This window comes from Oncorhynchus tshawytscha, linkage group LG25, assembly GCF_018296145.1.
Source record: "Oncorhynchus tshawytscha isolate Ot180627B linkage group LG25, Otsh_v2.0, whole genome shotgun sequence".
Lineage (NCBI taxonomy): Eukaryota > Metazoa > Chordata > Actinopteri > Salmoniformes > Salmonidae > Oncorhynchus > Oncorhynchus tshawytscha.
The window spans coordinates 4,056,524-4,079,018 of NC_056453.1; the positions used below are offsets into that span (position 1 = coordinate 4,056,524).

Sequence of the window (22,495 nt, forward strand, 5' to 3'; positions counted from 1 at the left end):
TTGTCTTTACAGGTCTGGAGGTCCGATATCTGATTGGAGGTTAACTTTACAGTAATACCATTGGTCAACAAATCCGATTTTCAATCCAAACAACGGTTACAAAAGGGTCTTAGATTCATTGTTCTCTCTTTTTTGTTCCTGATCTGCGCTGGTGAGATACTCACTCTTTCTTTCATTCTCCCTCTCCCATGAGCTATGGTCCATGGCACAGGTTCCTTTTTCTCTCTATACCCCTCTGTGATCATGCTTATGATAATGCCTTGTAATGCTTGTTAATGCTACGTAACTTCAGCTTCATGCCTTGCATGTGAATCCATTCATTTGACCAAGTAATTAAATAGACTTGTATTAGAATTCCATTCTCAGACATTTCTTGTTACTGTAACTCAATTATACATTCTGTTGCATATTGCTATTTATGGTAAACATTTTAATAGGCTAATTGGGGCTCCAAAGTGGTGCAGTGGTCTAAGCCACTGCATCTCAGTGCTAAAGGTGTCATCACAGACTCTGGCTTGATTCCAGGCTGTCACGTCCTGATCTGAGTATACTTTGTTTTCTTTATTGTTTTGGTTAGGTCAGGGTGTATCATGGGTGATGTATGTGTTTTTTGTACTGTCTATGGGTTTTGTAGGTTTTTGGGGTTGGTTACTATCTAGGTGTTTATATATGTCTATGGTTGCCTAGATTGGTTCCCAATTAGAGGCAGGTGTGTATCGTTGTCTCTGATTGGGAACCATATTTAGGCAACCATCTTCTTTGGGTATTTCGTGGGTTATTGTCTATGTCTAGTTGCCTGTACTAGTATTATTATAGCGTCACGGTCGGTTTGTTGTTTTTGTATAGTTTGTTAAGTGTTCTTCGTCTTTATTAAAAGTATTTATTCATCTTACGCTGCACCTTGGTCTCCACGACGAACGTGACAGAACGACCCACCTTAAAAGGACCAAGCAGCGTGATTGGGAGGAACAGCGCTTAATGGAGAGATGGACCCAGGAGATGGACCCACGAACGTGACACAGGCTGTATCCCAACTGGCTGTGATTGTGAATCCCATAAGGCGGCGTACAATTGGCCCAGTGACGTCTGGGTTAGGGTTTGGCCGGGTTAGGCCGTCACTGTAAATAAACATTTGTTCTTTAACTGACTTGCCTAGTTAAATAAAGGTTAAGTAAAATAAATACAATTGCATCTTATCACTGGTTGCAGGTGGGGTAAATATAATATACACATATTCAATATTACCCCACCAGTAAATGGTTGCACACACACACACACACACACACACAGAAGCACACTCACAGAGGATGGCAGGTTCCCACATAGCAAGGAGGGGGGGGGACTCCTATTTTCAAGGACCAATTTTAGCAATGGGATTTGGGTTTGTACAAGCATCCATGGCTTGGGGCTCAGGCTGGGCGAAGGACAAATGAGGTTATATTTATCACAAACATATGGGGCTGGAGTTGAGACGTTGCACACTCGATGCAATTGAGTTTTATTTGGATAGCACTATTTTACGAGGCAATTTATCATAGGACGCTTGACAAACTCATTCATAGGCTGAAACAGTTTGTTTAGACACCTGCTAGTTCAGCTCCAGCGAGCGAGCGTAACATTTGTCAATGAACGTCTGCCATTACGAAACCATGCCACAGTTCCACCTTACCTATTTTGTGTACAGCTAAGGATGTTCTCTAAAACTCTGTAGTTTGTGTACTTTGCACATTAACGAGACACATTAACAAGGCTATAAAGGTGTGTTACAAGACTGCTAAGTGTGGTTGGAGAAAAAAATAGTGATATGTGGTATTTGATATGGTAATCAGACTGAAATAATGACAGACTGATATAAAGCATTTGGAATGAGTGGAACCAATTAGGACCCACTGTGAGAAAATGATGGAGGCAGCTGTTCTCCCTAGAGCGAGGGGGATGAAGATCTCAAAAGAAAAATAAATGTTCTCTTTAGCCCTCTCTCATCTTACTCCCTCTGCACCTTTCTTTTCTGGGTTGTACTTTATCTATTCAATCACTTTTTGACTTCATTTTTATTTCTCTCTCTCTCTCCTCTGTTCTTCATGCCATTTCTTCATTCTTCAGCAAACGTATCATCTAATTTATTGGACACCAGAGTACTACTAGCAGACCGGGGGAGTACAATGCACGTTACTTTGCACACTTATATTTCAGAATAAGCACTGTGCTTGCGTGGGTTTAATATTTTACAGAGAATCTACCAATTTTTCCTACAAAAAAAATTGCAAGAAATGGCTGGGCAACCCTGTATTCCCGTTCAAACCAGGAGTGCTATTTAAAAGCATATACAGTTGAAGTTGGAAGTTTACATACACTTAGGTTGGAGTCATTAAAAGTCATTTTTCAACCACTCCACAAATGTCTTGTTAACAAACTATACATCTACTTTGTGCATGACACAAGTCATTTTTCCAACAATTGTTTACATACAGTTTATTATTTCACTTATAATTCACTGTAATAGAATTCTAGTGCGTCAGAAGTTAACATACACTAAGTTGACTGTGCCTTTAAACTGCTTGGAAAATTCCAGAAAATTATGTCATGGCTTTAGAAGCTTCTGATAGGCTAATTGACATCATTTGAGTCAATTGGAGATGTACCTGTGGATGTATTTCAAGGCCTACCTTCAAACTCAGTGCCTCTTTGCTTGACATCATGGGAAAATCAAAAGAAATCAGCCAAGACCTCCACAAGTCTGGTTCATCCTTGGGAGCAATTTCCAAATGCCTGAAGGTACCACGTTCATCTGCACAAACAATAGTACGCAAGTATGAACACCATGGGACCACTCAGCCATCATACCGCTCATGAAGAGGGGGCGTTCTGTCTCCTAGAGATGAATGTACTTTGGTGCAAAAAGTGCAAATCAATCCCAGAACAACAGCAAAGGACCCTGTGAAGATGCTGGAGGAAACAGGTACAAAAGGATCTATATCAACAAAAGAAAGCCAGACTACGGTTTGCAACTGCACATGGGGACAAAGATTGTACTTTTTGGAGAAATGTCCTCTGGTCTGATGAAACAAAAATAGAACTGTTTGGCCATAAGGACCATCGTTATGTTTGGAGGAAAAAGGGGGAGGCTTTCAAGCCGAAGAACACCATACCAACAGGGAAGCACGGGGGTGGCAGCATCATGTTGTGGGGGTGCTTTGCTGCAGGAGGGCCTTGTGCACTTCAAAAAAATAGATGGCATCATGAGGTTGGAAAATTACGTGGATATATAGAAGCAACATCTCAAGACATCAGTCAGGAAGTTAAAGCTTGGTCGCAAATGGGTCTTCCAAATGGACAATTGCCCTGAGCATACTTCCAAAGTTGTGGCAAAATGGCTTAAGGACAACAAAGTCAAGGTATTGGAGTGGCCATCACAGAACCCCTGAACTCAATCCTATAGAACATTTGTGGGCAGAACTGAAAAAGCGTGTGCAACCAAGGAGGCCTACAAACCTGACCCAGTTACACAAGCTCTGTCAGGAGGAATGGGAAGCTTGTGGAAGGCTACCCGAAATGTTTGACGCAAGTTAAACAATTTAAAGGCAGTGCTACCAAGTACTAATTGAGTGTATGTAAACTCCTGACTAACTGGGAATGTGATGAAAGAAATAAAAGCTGAAATAAATCACTCTACTATTATTCTGACATTTCACATTCTTAAAAAAATAAAGTGGTGATCCTAACTGACCTAGACAGGGATTTTTACTCAGAGTAAATGGCAGGAATTGTAAAAACTGAGTTTAAATGTATTTGGCTAAGGTGTATGTAAACTTTAAACTGTAATACCAGCTAAAAAAAATACAATTATTTAACCACTGGAGAAATACGTTGCCCTCAGAAATGATTCACCTTCCTTTTTGTGTTACAAATTGGGATTAAAATCTTTTTTTTTTTACAATTTACTCAATACTCTGTCAGTGGAGGAAACAGTAAAAAAATAAATATTTCAAGGTTATTTAAGTCGAAACTGTAACAAGGCCACTCAGGAATATTAAATGTATATTTGACTTTTTAGGTTATTGTCCTGCTGAAAGGTGAATGTGTCTCCCAGTCTGTTGGAAAGCAGACTGAACCAGGTTTTCCTCTAGAATTTTCCCTGTGCTTAGCTCTATTCCGTTTCTTTTTATCAACAAAAAAGATCCCTTTGTCGATGACGAACATAATGCAGCCAAAACCATGCCTGAAAATATTATACTCAGTGATGTGTTACGCACACCTCTTGGAGGGAACGCAACACCCTGCTACAACTCAACTCCCCGTGGAGTGAAAGATGTATGGGATTGCAGGTGCGGGTAAGGATGACAGAGGCAGAGAATTTGACCTTTAACAGGGAATTTATTTCCTTCACACAGTCATTTGGGGAAAAGGGGCTGGGTGGAACCAAAGCAAAGAAAGTAAAAGTTTAAGAGCCCCCTCTCCTACGCATCTTAGCACCACATGGTGCGTTAACCAAAATACAGGGGATGGTCTGCCCAGGTCTTACCTAGTGTGCATAGACATAGTAAATACTATGGGTATATGTGTGCCTGCAGGCCTCTTGCCTAAGAACTCCCAAGGTGCCTTCCCCCCTGGGAACAAAAACAGAATAATTCAAAGTGAACAATTTCACTAATCAAAAACATTGCGTCCTATTGGCGCGCACACACACACATACCTCAGAAATAGCGGCTACAAAATACCTAACAAAACCTGTCTCTGAGCAACAACCAACACAGGACATCCAAGAAGCTCTCTTCCTACAAAGGAACATTGGATTTTAAAGCTATGAAGGAGTCGGTAATTGCCGACAGCTGTATCCCCTAACGAGAGGGCGGGATCAGAACACCAATCAGCTGCTTTGGACTTCAGGAAGCCATTTCCTGAAATACACACATACACACATACAAACCCACAACCTTGCTGATGAATGCGAGTCACTGAGGGGGAAAGCGGATGAGTTGTCAGTGAATCTGCACTTCCAACACGAATATCGGGAGGCCTGTTTGCTGGCATTTACTGAGACTTGGCTGGATGTCAGAGTCCTGGACAGAGAAGTGGAGCCGGCCGACTTCACTCTGGTCAGAGCAGACCGTGATCTGACAGTCACAGGGAAACTTCACGGCCTGCTTGTCAGGGACCAGTGGTGTAAATCGATCCTGGTAAGAGAGAGACTCTGTACCCCCGACATTGAACTGCTTTCTGTGTCACTGAGACCTTACTATCTGCCCCGTGAGTTCCCTCAATTGTTTGTTACCGTTGTGTACATTCAACCTAAAGCTAATATAACAAAGGCATCAGAGATTATTTATAATCTGTCGCAGAAACTGGAATCCATCTCCCCGACGCACCCACATTTATTTTAGGGGATTTTAAGAACTGTACATTGCACAAAGTCTTGCGAACATACCATCAGTATGTGAAATGTCTTACTAGGAAAAATAGGACTCTTGATTTGTGTTATGGGACAATAACAAAAGGCCTTCTCTGCCACCACCAGACCTCCTCTGGGGACATCAGACCACAATGTGGTCCACCTCAGGCCAACCTACTCTCAGCTCCTGGAGAGGGAGAAACCCAGTTAAAACTGTCCAGATCTGGAATGACAACAGTATCACTTGTCCCCAGGGGTGGTTTGACTGTACAATGTGGGAGGTATGAGGACAGCAGCTCTGATATGGATGAACTCACAGAGGTTATTTCAGACTATGTAAACTTCTGTGTTGAGTCAGTTGTGCCTGCTAAGACCTGTAAAATCTTCCCTAACAACAAGCCTTGGGTACCAAAACATCTAAAATCACTACTTGATAGGAAGAAGGCAGTTTATGCTGAGGGTGATAGATGTACAACGTGAGATCAAAAGACAGATAGTGGTGGACAAGGAGGCATACAAGCAAAGGGTGTAGAGGACCCTCTCCTCAGGAAACGCAAGGGTGGCCTGGCAAGGGATTAAATCCATGGCTAGTGCCCCCCATATAGGCAGGGGAAACCAGTGCTGACCTTGGGGGATATGAGGGCCAGAACATGGCTAATGAACTGAATGTTTTCTTCTCAAGATTTGAATCAGACAACTTGGTGTCGGAGGTAAAACAAATGGATTCATCATTACAAATGTTGGAGAGAGTTGTTGTTCAACAGTCTGATGTTCTGAAGTTGTTCAGAGGATGTAACACACACAAAAGCCCAGACAAAATAAGTGGACATGTGTTAAAGCACTGTGCTGAACAACTGGCTGGTGTTTTTACAGACATTTTCCAATCCTCACTCCACCAGCAACACGTGCCAGTATTGTGGACAAACTCAATAATTATACCCATTCCTAAAGCATCTAATCCCACTGTGCTGAATGACTACCACCCTGTCGCCTTGACATCCTTAGTAATGAAATGCCTTGAGAAAATTGTGAAAAGTCATATTCTCAGTGTCACCCAGAAGCTCCTTGACCCATTTCAGTTTGCCTATCAGCCCAGCAGAGGAGTTAACATGGTCTACAGACATCTAGAGGGGGTATTAACATGGTCTACAGACATCTAGAGGGGGTATTAACATGGTCTATAGACATCTAGAGGGGGTATTAACATGGTCTACAGACATCTAGAGGGTGTATTAACATGGTCTACAGACATCTAGAGGGTGTATTAACATGGTCTACAGACATCTAGAGGGGGTATTAACATGGTCTACAGACATCTAGAGGGGGTATTAACATGGTCTATAGACATCTAGAGGGGGTATTAACATGGTCTATAGACATCTAGAGGGGGTATTAACATGGTCTACAGACATCTAGAGGGGGTATTAACATGGTCTACAGACATCTAGAGGGGGTATTAACATGGTCTACAGACATCTAGAGGGGGTATTAACATGGTCTATAGACATCTAGAGGGGGTATTAACATGGTCTACAGACATCTAGAGCCAAATCCCATGTTAGGGTTCTGTTTGTTGACTTTTCTTCTGCCTTCAACACAATCCAGCCCTACATTCTGGCACAGAGACTCATTCAGGACTTCTCCTTAGATGGGGGGCTGGTTTTGCGGCTGTTGGACTTCCTGAGCCAACTATCACAGCGTGTCAAAATAGGTCCCCACGTGTCAGATATACGCAATACCAACACAGGCTCTCCTCAGGGATGTGTTTTGTCCCCACTTCTGTACATCTTGTACACTAATAGTTGTACTAGTTCCCATACTGACAGACACCTCGTTAAGTTCACTGATGACACTGCCTTGATCAGCCTGTTGCATGATGGCGAGGAACATCATGGCCTGGTCCTAGATGACTTTGTAGAATGGTGTGAGGAACATCATGGCCCGGTCCTAGATGACTTTGTAGAATGGGGTTACGAATCACACTTGGTCCTCAATACCAACAAGACCAAAGAGATGTGCATGGACTTCAGGAAGCGTACAACACCTGCCTCTGCAACATCTACCAGAGGTCAGAATATAGAGGTTGTAGAGGAATATAAATACCTGGGTGTCCTTTTGGACAATAAGCTTCAGTGGAGTAAATGTACAGACCTGATCTACAAAAAAAGTTGGGTTCTTTTAATATAGACTGTACTATACTGACTCTGTTTTACAAATCCTTTTAATATAGACTACTATACTGACTCTGTTTTACAAATCCTTTCCTTTGTTTGTTGGTTTGGCAATGCCACTGTCGTCAGCCAGAGAAACATGCTGAGAAGGATTATTTTCACAGCAAGCAAGGTACTTGGGAGTCAAACAGGCAGGCCTGGATGAGATCTTTAAGATCAGGGCCCTCTGTAAGGCTCACAAAATCATTTAAGACCCAAGCCACCCCCTGTACCTGGACTGTGAATTACTCCCCTCTGAGCGCAGGTATAGGGCACCCCTCAGCAGGAAAAGCAGAACGAGACAATCATTTGTGCCAGGTGTGATATCCCTCCTGAATAGCTTGGGCGAATGTTCCCATTGACCCAGTAAGACCAGCAGGCTAGTCTTTTCTTCTTTAAAATAATATTTCTTACTATTATTTTTATTGGTGTGTAACTGTTATGAAAGTTGTATTGTCAATCTTGTTTTGTATTTAAATGCCACTTTAAATGTGTACATGACACTGCAACAAAACTTCCCCATGGGGACAATAAAGTCCGTAAGTAAGTACAACAACACAGAAACTGGGGAACGTAACACTTGTTGGATTTGCCCCAAACATAATATTCAGGACAAAACTTTAATTATTTTGCCACGTTTTTTGCAGTTTTACTTTAGTGTCTTAAGGCAAACAGGAATATTTGTATACTGTACACACTTCCTCACTCTGTCATTAAGGATAGTAGGGTGGAGTAACTACAATGGTGTTGATCCAGCCTCAGTTTTTCCTATCACAGACATAACTCTGTAACTGTTTTAAAATCACCACTGGCCTCATGGTGAAATCCTGGAGCAGTTTCCTTCCTATCTTATTATTACTGTATGTTATGGCAAGCCTAAATACATTCAGGAGTAAACATTTCCTTAACAAGTCACAAGTTGCATGGACTCTGTACGTAATAATAGTTGTTAACATCATTTTTTTATGACTACCCCATCTCTGTACCCCACACATACAATTATCTGTATGGTCCCTCAATCAAGTAGAGAATTTCAAGCACAGATTCAATAACAAAGACCAGGGAGGTTTTCCAATGCCTCTTAAAGGGCACTGATTGGTAGATATGTAAAAAATAAACTGACACTGAACATCCCATTGATCATGGTGAAGTTAGTCACACTTTGGATGGTGAATCAATACACCCAGTTACTACAAAGATACAGGCATCCTTGCTAACTCAGTTGCCAGAGAGGAAGGAAACTGCTCAGGAATATCACAATTAGGCCAATGGTGATTTTAAAATGGAGTTTAATGGTTGTGATAGGAGAAACCTGAGGATAGATCAACAATATTGTAGTTACACCACAATACTAACCTAAATGACAGAGTGGAAGCCTGTACAGAATACAAATATTTGCATCCTGTTTGCAATAAGGCATTAGAGTAATACTGCAAAAAAAAAAAAAAAAAAAAAAAAAAAAAAAAAAAAAATCGGGCAAAGAAATGAACTTTTTGTCCTAAATACAAACCATTATGCTTTGGGCAAATGCAATGAAACACGTCACTGAGTACCAAACTTGATATTTTCAAGCACGGTGGTGGCTGCAACTTGTTTTGGGCATACTTGAGGCAGCAGGTAGCCTAGTGGTAAGAGCGTTTGACTAGTAACTGAAAGGATGCTAGATCAAATCCTCGAGCTGACAAGGTAAAAATCTGTCATTCTGCTCCTGAACAAGGCAATTAAACCACTGGCCTTCATTGTAAGTAAGAATATGTTTTTAACTGACTTGCCTAGTTAAATAAAGGTTAAGTAAGTAAGCAAGGAAGTAAGCAAGGACTAGGGAGTTTGATGAAAATAAACAGAATACAGCTATAAGCACAATTCTAGAGGAAAACCTGGTTCAGTCGTCTTTCCACCCGACACTGGGAGACAAATTCACCTTTCAGCAGGATAATAATCTAAAACACAAGGCCAAATCTATGCTGGAGTTGCTTACCAATGTAATGGTTTTCTTCATCTGAACGAGAGGCGGACCAAAGCGCAGCGTGGTTGTTTTGATTCATGTTTTAATGAATCCCTTTACATGAACAAACTAACAAAAACAAGAAATGTGAAAACTCAAAACAGTCCCATCTGGTGCAAAACACAAAGACAGGAACAATCACCCACAAACACACAGTGAAACCCAGGCTACCTAAGTATGATTCTCAATCAGAGACAACTAATGACACCTGCCTCTGATTGAGAACCATACTAGGCCGAAACATAGAAAACCCCAAATCATAGAAAATCAAACATAGACTGCCCACCCAACTCATGCCCTGACCATACTAACTAAACACAAAACACAGGAAATAAAGGTCAGAACGTGACAACCAAGAAGATTGTGAACTTATAGTTTTGACTTGAAAATATATGGTAAGACTTGAAGATGTCTGTCTAGCAATGATCAACAATCAACTTGACAGCTTGAAGAAATTAAAAAAGAATAATGGGCAAATATTGTATCATCCAGGTGCGCAAAGCTCTTGGAGACTTACTCAGAAAGACTCACAACTGTTATCACCACCAAAGGTGCTTCTACAAAGTATTGACTCAAGGGTGTGAATATGTATGTAAATTAGATATTTCTGTATCAAATAAGCAAAGAGAAAAGGCAGTTTAAGACATGAAGGTCAGTCAATCCGGAAAATGTGAAGAACTTTTGAAGTTTCTTCAAGTGCAGTCGCAACAACCATCAAGCGCTTTGATGAAATTGGCTCATGAGTTCCGCCACAGGAAAGGAAGACCCAGCGTTACCTCTGCTGCAGAGGATAAGATCATTAGAGTTACCAGCCTCAGAAATTGCAGCCCAAATAAATAAGTACCAAACACATCTCAACATCAACTATTCAGAGGAGACTGCGTAAATCAGGCTTCCATGGTCGAATTGCTGCAACGGCAAAACAAACTACTAAAGAACACCAATAAGAAGAAGAGACTTGCTTAGGCCAAAAAGCACGAGCAATTGACATTAGACCAGTGGAAATATGTCCTTTGGTCTGAGTCCAAATTTGATATTTTTGGTTCCAACCCGCCGTGTCTTTGTGAGACGCAGTGTAAGTGAACGGATGATCTCCGCATGTGTTGTTCCCACCGTGAAGCATGGAGGAGGAGGTGTGATGGTGTTGGGGTGCTTTTCCGGTGACACTGTCAGTGATTTTATTTAGAATTCAAGGCACACTTATCCAGCATGGCTACCACAGAATTCTGCAGCAAAACGCCATCCCATCTGGTTTGCGCTTAGTGGGACTATCATTTGTTTTTCAACAGGACAATGACCCAACACACCTCCAGGCTGTGTAAGGGCTATTTGACAAAGAAGGAGAGTGATGGAGTGTTGCATCAGATGACCTGGCCTCCACAATCACATGACCTCAACCCAATTGAGATGGTTTGGGATGAGTTTTACCGCAGAGTGAAGAAAAACAGCAAACGAGTGCTCAGTATATGTGGGAACTCCTTCATAACTGTTGGAAAAGCCTTCCTGGTGAAGCTGGTTGAGAGAATGCCAAGTGTGTGCAATGCTGTCATCAAGGAGAAGGGGGGTTACTTTTTTTACATTTTGAACACTTTTTGGGATTCTACATGATTCTATGTTTTATTTCATAGTTTTGATGTCTTCACTATTATTCTACAATGTAGAAAATAGTCAAAATAAAGAAAAACCCTTGAACGAGTAGGTGTGTCCAAACTTTTGACTGGTACTGTACATTTTAAGATCAAATAATTCCAAAAAATATTTTGAGTCAACTATAAAATACAGTTTCTGTGAGCTATTTCCTGCTATTCTACACATTTTGCCTGAGAGAAAATGTCAGTTTTTTCAGCAAATTAAATACACTGCTCAAAAAACTAAAGGGAACACTTAAACAACACAATGTAACTCCAAGTCAATCACACTTCTGTGAAATCAAACTGTCCACTTCGGAAGCAACACTGATTGACAATAAATTGCACATACTGTTGTGCAAATGGAATAGAAAACAGGTGGAAATTATAGGAAATTAGCAAGACACCCCCAATAAAGGAGTGGTTCTGCAGCCTATGCTTCCTGGCTCATGTTTTGATCACTTTTGAATGCTGGCGGTGCTTTCACTCTAGTGGTAGCATGAGACGGAGTCTACAACCCACACAAGTGGCTCAGGTAGTGCAGCTCATCCAGGATGGCACATCAATGCGAGCTGTGGCAAGAAGGTGTGCTGTGTCTGTCAGCGTAGTGTCCAGAGCATGGAGGCGCTACCAGGAGACAGGCCAGTACATCAGGAGACGTGGAGGAAGCCGTAGGAGGGCAACAACCCAGCAGCAGGACCGCTACCTCCGCCTTTGTGCAAGGAGGAGCAGGAGGAGCACTGCCAGAGCCCTGCCAAATGACCTCCAGCAGGCCACAAATGTGCATGTGTCTGCTTAAACGGTCAGAAACAGACTCTATGAGGGTGGTATGAGGGCCCGACGTCCACAGGTGGGGGTTGAGCTTACAGCCCAACACCGTGCAGGACGTTTGGCATTTGCCAGAGAACACCAAGATTGGCAAATTCGCCACTGGCGCCCTGTGCTCTTCACAGATGAAAGCAGGTTCACACTGAGCACATGTGACAGACCTGACAGTCTGGAGACGCCGTGGAGAACGTTCTGCTGCCTGCAACATCCTCCAGCATGACCGGTTTGGCGGTGGGTCAGTCATGGTGTGGGGTGGCATTTCTTTGGGGGGCCGCACAGCCCTCCATGTGCTCGCCAGAGCTAGCCTGACTGCCATTAGGTACCGAGATGAGATCCTCAGACCCCTTGTGAGACCATATGCTGGTGCGGTTGGCCCTGGGTTCCTCCTAATGCAAGACAATGCTAGACCTCATGTTGCTGGAGTGTGTCAGCAGTTCCTGCAAGAGGAAGGCATTGATGATATGGACTGGCCTGCCCGTTCCCCAGACCTGAATCCAATTGAGCACATCTGGGACATCATGTCTCGCTCCATCCACCAACAGACTGCACTATAGACTGTCCAGGAGTTGGCGGATGCTTTAGTCCAGGTCTGGGAGGAGATCCCTCAGGAGACCATCAGGAGCATGCCCAGGCGTTGTAGGGCGGTCATACAGGCACGTGGAGGCCACACACACTACTGAGCCTCATTTTGACTTGTTTTAAGGACATTACATCAAAGTTGGATCAGCCTGTAGTGTGGTTTTCCACTTAAATTTTGAGTGTCACTCCAAATCCAGACCTCCATGGGTTGATAAATTTGATTTCCATTGATAATTCTTTGTGTGATTTTGTTGTCAGCACATTCAACTATGTAAAGTAAAAAGTATTTAATAAGAATATTTAATTCATTCAGATCTAAGATGTGTTATTTTAGTGTCCCCTTTATTTTTTTGAGCAGTGTATATTGCTTTTGACGTGTTCATATGGTATCTGGAGCCCCGACCTCCGGTGGAGCTTTGATGTGTTAATGAATTGAAAAATAGCCCTCTCTGGTGTTCAGTTATCCCTGCTGAGCCTAATTAGAGTGAGTTTGTCTGGTGTCTGTGTGCGTGTGCATGTGCATATGTGTGTGCGTGTGTTGTGTGAGTCCTAGTAGCTGTGCACAAAGCACTTCAAAACAAACCCATAAACATTCCAAGTGCCGCAGCAAATCCTCGAGCAGGCACTGAGGTGAAGTTAACACCCCCCCCCACCTCTCTCTAGATTCCTCTTTCTCATTTCTCTTCCTTTCCCTCTTCCCAAGCTTTTTTTAAAGAGAGCGAGAGGAATAATGGGAACGTCTTGTTTAAAGTATCAGGTCCAGCTGTAGTGCAAGCAACTGACTCACAACACATAAACACGCTCTCCCTTTCTCAACAGGTCTAATCCAGCATTTGAGATTTCCTCTTACATTGGAACTCTAGAGCTCTAAAACTGGACTTTTTTTATTGTCCAGTTTATTCCTATTCACAATGGCAGTTTAGACAATCTGTTGATCCAAATGATTTGTCCGTTTTGTGTAGAAAAATCCTAATATTGAATTGAACATTGAATTCCTCCATGTGAAGGAGGGACGTATGGCAGTATAGGATTTAGGCTGGAAAAAAACGAGTGTCAGTGATTCTGCTACCTGCTATCCTGCTTCACAATGTTCATTGTTGAAAATGTAGCTTCACATGAATAAGTTCTGACAAAAAATGTCACCTTTTGCACACATTGCTTCAGAAGTGGATACTCTGTGTATGACACAAGGCTCCAGAAATGGGTAACACCTGATGTTAGTTCACCTTGCAATGTGTCATTTGCCTGCAGCTCCACTATCTCACTCTCTATTCCAGCACGGTCAGGACAGAGGGCTGTGATGACTGGGGGGTCAGAGATGACACTGGCACATGAAAGGGGTTCTCAATGAAGTTGAAAAACTCCTTGTACTCCATCATATCCTTGAATCTTGACTCAAACTCCAACTTCAACTCTTCCAACACATGCACAAATACATCATAGCTAAAATATTGCTGTATGTCTGGGTTGGATCTGGCGACTGCTCTGAGTTTGGGGAAATTAACAAACTGTTTGTCAGGTATGAAAACTGCCTGGTGATTTTATTTTGAAACGCTGTGACCACACGCAGCATTTTGCCCGGAGTTGGAGCTTTCCCTTGGAGCTGGAGATTCACTGTGTTCAGGTGGCAGGTGATGTCAGTTAAAAAAGCCTTAATATCCACTTTGGATCATCCAACTCTGGCTCCTCTCTCCCCTTGTTTGCAACAAATTCACGGATTTGAGGGAGGAGAGAGAAATCTTTTCAAATCTTGCTGTATTCTGTCTGGTATTCCTCCAGCAACTCCGGGAATTGCCGGTGATTCAGTGCCCTCGCAATAATAATGTTCCCCACGCGCACAACTTGCTGAATCACATTCTGTAAGTCAGTCTGTGAGTATAGTCACAAGTGCTTCCTGACAAATGATACACTGAAACGTAACAAATTCGGGAATATCCTCTCTTTCTCATCAGGCCTATGAGTCCCTTCTCCTTCCCTCGCATGCTTGGGTTGCCGTCAGTGGATACAGATGCCAGATTTGACCAGTCAATATTATTATCAGCAGAAAATCTAACAAGGACTATCAAGATACCCTCTCCTCGTGTTTGTCCCTGAAGGGGCAGTAAACAGAAATGTTTCTCTCTGAACATTTTTTTTTCGTTTTGAGGGAAGCGGACCCAAACGCATAATTGGGCAATGTCACTGACATCAGTGCTTTCGCCAAGCGCAATACTAAAACACGGCGTCACGTATATGTCAGTAATCAGTTGCTTACCGATGGCCTCGCTGATGTTGTCTATTCATCTCGTTATGGTCAAGTCTGAGAGTTGCAGTCCCTTAATTTGCTTTAAAATCGCTTCCTTGTTTGTGAAATCGGCATACAATATTTCAGGCTGAGGCCTAAAACATTCTTTGACAATCTCCCTGTCTGTGAAGGTTTGTTTCTCGCGAGAATCCAAGCAATCTCATATGTTGCCTCTGTCGTTTTCTCTGCCACAGTGCTAGATCTGTCCACCATTTGTTGTTGTCCTTTGAGCTGTCCTTTTGAGTTGCATTATTTTGTTGTTTCTGAGGTTGCTTTGTGGTGGAAATGTTTTGTCAAAGTGGGCATGGTGTGACTGGAAATGTCACTCTACATTTTCTTGTTTAAAACAATTGACTGCCTTCTGTCAAATAAGACACAGTGAACTAGTCCCATCATGCCGTACAAAAATATACTTGTCTGTCCATTTCTCTTGGAATTTTCAGTGTTCTTCTTGAATCAACCGTATCCTTCTCTTAGCCACTGGAGCCACGTTAGCCACGTTAGCTAGCTGCATTTCCCAGCCGCCATCTTCCGGATTTTCCTGGCTCTCCGGTGGTTGTTCGTTCATAGATGTCACGTTGTTCTCCAGCTCATCCCCCTCATTTTCATTGTTAATAGATTTACAATTTTTTTTTACAGTAAATTGATCCATGTCGACCAGACTGCTAAATTAGCTAATAGCAAACTGATATGTCTCGTTTGCTGTAGCTGAGCAGTTCTATTTCGCCAAACATTCTATTTCGGCCTTTCTGTTCAACAGCTGCGCTATACTGCCATCTTTCTGCTGTCCAGGGAACAATAGATATAGTCAATGGACATTTTCAGACTACCTGTATTTTTCCACATTTAAAAAAAAATGATGGTAAGTGTTTTTATTAAACCTACTGTGGGTGTCAACCGTCCCAGTTGCTCAATAACATCCATCCATGTGTCCAGACCAATGATGTCATGTGTATGGTCCAAACCCTTCTGTTAAAATGGCTTGAGGTCAAGGGTCAAACCCAGACCCCATGCCACCAGCCTCCCAGAACACACCCCTAAAGCTAAAGCTTCAGAAACAGGACATGTCCAAGGGGGATTCAAATCCAACTAGTATTTCATTAAATGTAGAATTCCATGGAAATTGGCTGCATAATAACTGGCAGATGGAATTGAGGGAAGGAGTCTGAGAATGTGCTCTGTTCCTGGGGCCTGCGACCCTGTAAAACTGGGTGGAGAAAGATCTTCGTTCCCATCTCCCTGTGCCAGGCATTCCTCTTCCGAGGGAAGTAGCATTTGAGAAACAGAATTCCACTGTCGGCTGGTTTAAAATTCCCATTATTATTGATATGGCCTTGAGATTTTTCGTTCAAGTATCTCATGGTCCCATCAAAGGTAATTTTGTTATCAAATTCAAAGCCAAGCTTGACGTGGTGGCAATCTCTGTACTGGATGTGGTTATAACACTGTTCTTGGCTAGAACAAAGAAGTCTGTCACAGTCAGTCTATCTGTCTACCACACACTGTGATTGGCAACACTTCATGGCACCATGCTCTCATTCAGTCCAGACTAGAGTTACCAAATGTCCCAGATTGTGCTGGACAGTCCCGCATTATGGCCCTTTGTTCCGCATTTGAACAACAGTCATTTAGAAGAAATAGTTGAATTGTCCCATATTTGAGTCAGACATTCCAGCCTGTCTCTTGGAGTCACTTTGCGATTAAGACAAGATAAATATCATAAAGATGTGGTACTGGTGACGTTAATCACTGGTGACGTTAATGACGTATGATATTCTGCACCGCCCAAGAGGAGAGGTAGACCTATCATTAACCAATGGCATTTCTCAAACCGTTTCAGGTTAAATTCCAGCTAAACTTGGAGGGGACAGTTACGACTAACTAGATCTTCTTACAAAAAGTGTGCTTCTGACGAAGAGCTACAGAAGTAGGCATAAGTAAATAGCCATATTAGACTGAAAGAAATAAAGTAATTTTGTCAAACTTGTGAGGCTCTCTAGGCTCATTCGTTGCTCATCCTACATATTTGCTAACTGTTTCACGTTCTGAGACCAAACAGAAATGTTTCCTTGGACAAAGATACCCAGATTTTCATAAAACAGTTACTCGCCAGGCAAAAGAGTAGGATAGGTGCAATTCAATTAGCTTCTTTGGTGCAGCGGTGCTGCTGGAGTGTACCGGTGTAGTGCTGCTGGAGCGTACCGTAGTAGTGCTGCTGGAGCGTACAGGAGTAGTGCTGCTGGAGCGTATCGGTGTAGTGCTGCTGGAGCGTACCGGTGTAGTGCTGCTGGAGCGTACTGGAGTAGTGCTGCTGGAGTGTACGAGGCACCTGCAAGTTCCCGGGCATTTCAGGGGGTAATGGCCCTAGCCCTCACACTCTGATCCAACAGGTCCCAGACGTACTCAATGGGATTGAGATCCGGGCTCTTCGCTGGCCATGGCAGAACACTGACATTCCTGTCTTGCAGGAAATCACACACAGAACGAACAGTATGGCAGGTGGCATTGTCATGCTGGAGTGTCATGTCAGGATGAGCCTGCAGGAAGGGTACCACATGAGGGAGGAGGATGTCTTCCCTGTAACGCTCAGCGTTGAGATTTCCTGCAATGACAACAAGCACAGTCCGATGATGCTGTGAAACACCGCCCCAGACCATGACAGACCCTCCACCTCCAAATCGATCCCACTCCAGAGTAGAGGCCTCGGTGTAACGCTCATTCCTTCGACGATAAACGTGAATCCGACCATCACCCCTGGTGAGACAAAACCGCGACTCGTCAGTGAAGAGCACTTTTTGCCAGTCCTGTCTGGTCCAGTGACGGTGGGTTTGTGCTCATAGGCGACGCTGCCTTACAAGAGGCCTACATCTACTGAGCAAGCTACAATCATATATCTGAATGAGTGTTTTGAAAATGTGCTTTGAAATAGTGTGATTTATGGTGTCTACCCAGACTATACCCATAATGCTGATTGTTGTACTTTGATTTCAACCTGTGGCGATGCCAGTTCACCAAATGCTTTTCAACTATTACTGGTTTTTAAGTACCTTGGACATGTTTTGATATATGAAGAAGTAAAGCTATTCTCACTGAACATACAAGACATCTAAACTTTCTTTTTGCCTCTCTCTTTTCCCCTTCCCTCATTCCTCCCTCTCGTAGCGTGTAACTGTAACCTGCACGCCCGGCGCTGCCGCTTCAACATGGAGCTGTACAAGCTGTCAGGGAGAAAGAGTGGAGGCGTGTGCATGAACTGTCGCCACAACACGGCTGGACGCCACTGCCACTACTGCAAGGAAGGCTTCTACCGGGATATGGCCAAGCCCATCACACACCGCCGCGCCTGCAAAGGTATGGAGAATACTCCATCTCTCAGAACAGGGTTTATAGCGTAATTGGTCCTTTTCAATTCAGTCGATTCAGGAGATTAATTTACATGTTTTATTCATACTGGGTATTTATTTACATCAACTGATGTATCACAGTTATAACAGGATTAGTAAAACTATTCTAAGAAGTAGGCTGGAAATCTCACTTCCAACTATTTGGCTCTTTCCACCCTCCTAGGATAAAAACAAATTAATACCAAGCCTCCTTAATTAAGTAAATAATTTGAATCCGTCACAGAAGCTGTTCTCCTGAAAACCCACATGAAAAATATTACATTGGACCACAAGCCACATTAAATTAGCAGCCGATTGAGTTATTTCTCGTGGAAAAAGTGGTGTTTGAATTGTGGAATGTTTAGAATTTGCAGTGAATATTTTTCTGGCAAATTTATACACTGAGAGATTTTTATCATTTCAAGAACAACAGCAGTTTCCTGCCCTTGTTGCTTGGGGAAATGTGAAAATCAATAGAAGAGGGAGCTGCCATTTTTTTCTTGATTCTGTAGATTATAGTGAGAAGTTAAGGGATTTACTTACAGAGAACTCAAAACAACATGGATGTTGAGAACTAGCAACACTCTTAGCTGTGAAGGTCTTTTGTTGGAGATTCCATGGTGGGAATCTCCCCTCATTGGCTCCTGGTCAGTTTTCCACTCCGGGCCGACCCAAACCTGAGGGCATGACTCAAGTAACTATAAACGAAAAGGAGTTCCCAATGGTGTGATGGCACATTACTATTGTCCATATTATATCAATATTAAATACATTTTCATTATACTGTACAGTACAACAGTGATTTTTTTTTGAGGGGGGAGGCACACCCATGCCACTTGTCCACTCACAGAGCAATTGACCATAGCACAACATGCACTGTGAGACAGTAATTGACTTTAGCAATTGTTTTTTGGCCTTTACAAATGACAAGTAACATACAGTATAATTATAGGTAGCTATGACTGTAACGAAACGTATGTCCTTGTTGCCAATGCAAGACACATCACACACACGCAACCCGTGCCTGGGAGTGCTGCAGTGCTCGGGCCCTGGAGGCGATCTGTTTTTCTCAAAGCGGAGCAGTGCGCAGCAGGTCAGACCCGCTCAGCGGTAAAAACTTTATCTCCCTCCCCTCGGGAGGCCAGATGTGACGGAAATTAAAGTTCCTGTGGAAACGACCCTCAACCTGGGCGGCTGGTACCATGATTGATCAGACCAATCCCAGACCCTTTTAGGACCTGTCTCTTTCCATTCCCCCCCCCTCCCTCTCTCACATTCTCTCCCTCTCGCGAGGACCAAGCTCTCTTCTCATCTATTCTCTACTTCACTCTGATCCTCTGATTTGTTCTAGCTTTTCTCTGTCGCAGTGTTCATTATATTTGTCCATGTGACAGGGCCAGGATAATGGTCAGGGGTTCAAATATGATCGGTGTCATGTCTGAAGTCGAGGAACGGCAATAAAAAACAGGTGTTTTAAAAAATATATTTGATTTTATTTAACTAGGCAAGTCAGTTAAGAACAAATTCGTATTTACAATAACAGCCCAGGAACAGTGGGTTAACTGCCTTGTTCAGGAGCAGAACAACAGATTTCTACCTTGAAAGCTGGAGGATTCAATCTAGCAACCTTTCGGTTACTGGCCCAACACACTAACCACTAGGCTAACTGCCACCACTATGTTTAAAGGAAGTGAGGAATGGGCGGGTAGGTCTTGAGGGTTGGGGGGGGCGGAATGTCTGCCTGCTTCCAATCAGACCTCCTTTGTGGACGAGTGTCCATGTCGGACCTGCAGTGTGTGTGTATGTGTGTGACTGTGCTAATGTGTGTCCGCGTGCTTGAGTGAGTGTCCAACACACACTCTTTAAGGATTGCCAGTTTAATGGACAGGTGGAGGGAGGGTCAAGTGGCAGCGTCTCTCCCATCTGCTCCCAGTTACACCCTGGTGCTTAGGTAACACACACACAGGTCCCAACCCCCCTCCACCCCCCATCCGCAGTGCCTCTCCGTGGGGTTCCCAGCTCCTGCACGCCGGGGCAGCGGCCGCTGCCACTCTCAATCCACGGCTTTATGCTGCTACGTGCATAAAAACAGCCAGCAAATTAAAGAAACTTGCAGGCCATCACCGGTGCGACTGTAACCAGTCTTACCTATGAGGTCTTCAATGTCAGCCCTTTATGTGCCTCCTAACATGTTGTAATGTTGGCATCTATGTTGACTAGAATGAATGGATTTCAAATTCAGACCGTTGAGTGGGTCAGCAGCACTTTCCAACAGAATGCCACAAATCGACTCAATACTGAATGTATTGACACCTCCAAGTAGCTTCTGAAGTGGAGGTAAATCATTTTTATAGAATAACTTTATAGAAAGGGAATTAAGAAATCCAAGATGAGTCACTCCAATACCAAAATGCCCATGCCTATCAGGTTTCAGGTATGACCCAGATGCAGACCGTGTCGAAAGAAACAAAAGTGCATTTCTAATACAAGGGCAGGCAAACGACAGGTCAAAGGCAGGCAGAGGTCAGTAATCCAGAGAGGTGGGGAAAGGTATAGAACGGCAGGCAGGCTCAGGGTCAGGGCAGGCAGAGGTCAGTAATCCAGTGAGGTGGGGAAAGGTATAGAACGGCAGGCTCAGGGTCAGGGCCAGGGTCAGGGTCAGGCAGAGGTCAGTAATCCAGTGAGGTGGGGAAAGGTATTGAACGGCAGGCTCAGGGTCAGGGCCAGGGTCAGGGTCAGGCAGAGGTCAGTAATCCAGTGAGGTGGGGAAAGGTATAGAACGGCAGGCTCAGGGTCAGGGCAGGCAGAGGTCAGTAATCCAGTGAGGTGGGGAAAGGTATAGAACAGCAGGCTCAGGGTCAGGGTCAAGGCAGGCAGAGGTCAGTAATCCAGTGAGGTGGGGAAAGGTATAGAACGGCAGGCTCAGGGTCAGGGTCAGGGTCAAGGCAGGCAGAGGTCAGTAATCCAGTGAGGTGGGGAAAGGTATAGAACGGCAGGCTCAGGGTCAGGGTCAGGGCAGGCAGAGGTCAGTAATCCAGTGAGGTGGGGAAAGGTACAGAACAGCAGGCTCAGGGTCAGGGCCAGGGTCGGGGCAGGCAGAGGTCAGTAATCCAGAGAGGTGGGGAAAGTTATAGAACGGCAGGCAGGCTCAGGGTCAGGGTCAGGGTCAGGCAGAGGTCAGTAATCCAGTGAGGTGGGGAAAGTTATAGAACAGCAGGCTCAGGGTCAGGGTCAGGGTCAGGGTCAGGCAGAGGTCAGTAATCCAGTGAGGTGGGGAAAGGTATAGAACAGCAGGCTCAGTGTCAGGGTCAGGCAGAGGTCAGTAATCCAGTGAGGTGGGGAAAGTTATAGAACAGCAAGCAGGCTCAGGGTCACGGCAGGCAGAGGTCAGTAATCCAGTGAGGTGGGGAAAGATATAGAATGGCAGGCAGGCTCAGGGTCAGGGTCAGGGCAGGCAGAGGTCAGTAAATCCAGTGAGGTGGGGAAAGGTATAGAACGGCAGGCAGGCTCAGGGTCAGGGTCAGAGTCAGGCAGAGGTCAGTAAATCCAGTGAGGTGGGGAAAGGTATAGAACAGCAGGCTCAGGGTCAGGGTCAGGGCAGGCAGAGGTCAGTAATCCAGTGAGGTGGGGAAAGGTATAGAACGGCAGGCTCAGGGTCAGGGTCAGGGTCAAGGCAGGCAGAGGTCAGTAATCCAGTGAGGTGGGGAAAGGTATAGAACGGCAGGCTCAGGGTCAGGGTCAGGGTCAGGCAGAGGTCAGTAATCCAGAGAGGTGGGGAAAGGTATAGAACGGCAGGCAGGCTCAGGGTCAGGGTCAGGCAGAGGTCAGTAATCCAGAGAGGTGGGGAAAGGTATAGAACGGCAGGCAGGCTCAGGGTCAGGGTCAGGGTCAGGGCAGACAGGACCTCAAAACCGGGAAGGACTAAAAACAGGTGCAAGAACAGACCGGATCAGGGGAACAAATGCTGGTAGGTTTGACAAAACAAAACGAACTGAGGGAGTCAGTACCATGTGAGCTGGTAATGAGGGAGGGTGTGGTCGGGTGGGGGGTTAGTGCTCTGTTCTTCAGACACACATGTGGCTGTTCCGTCCGGCTGGGGTGTCAAAATGCATCTGTTCGTTTGCTTCGTAAATCTGACAGCTCACATTCCGTGCAAAATCCCCACCACCTGACCCGGCTCCAAACTTAT

The 22,495-nt window shown here is 44.1% G+C and overlaps 1 protein-coding gene across 2 annotated transcripts in view; it reads left to right on the plus strand.

The window, feature by feature from the left end:
• LOC112224078 (netrin-3) overlaps positions 1-22,495 on the plus strand; it is a 144,427-nt gene that overhangs the window by 59,089 nt on the left and 62,843 nt on the right. For both annotated transcript variants that reach the window (XM_024387372.2, XM_024387373.2), the window contains exon 3: positions 18,086-18,274. In XM_024387372.2, coding sequence (XP_024243140.1) covers positions 18,086-18,274 — 189 coding nt within the window. The remainder of the gene's footprint in view (positions 1-18,085; positions 18,275-22,495) is intronic.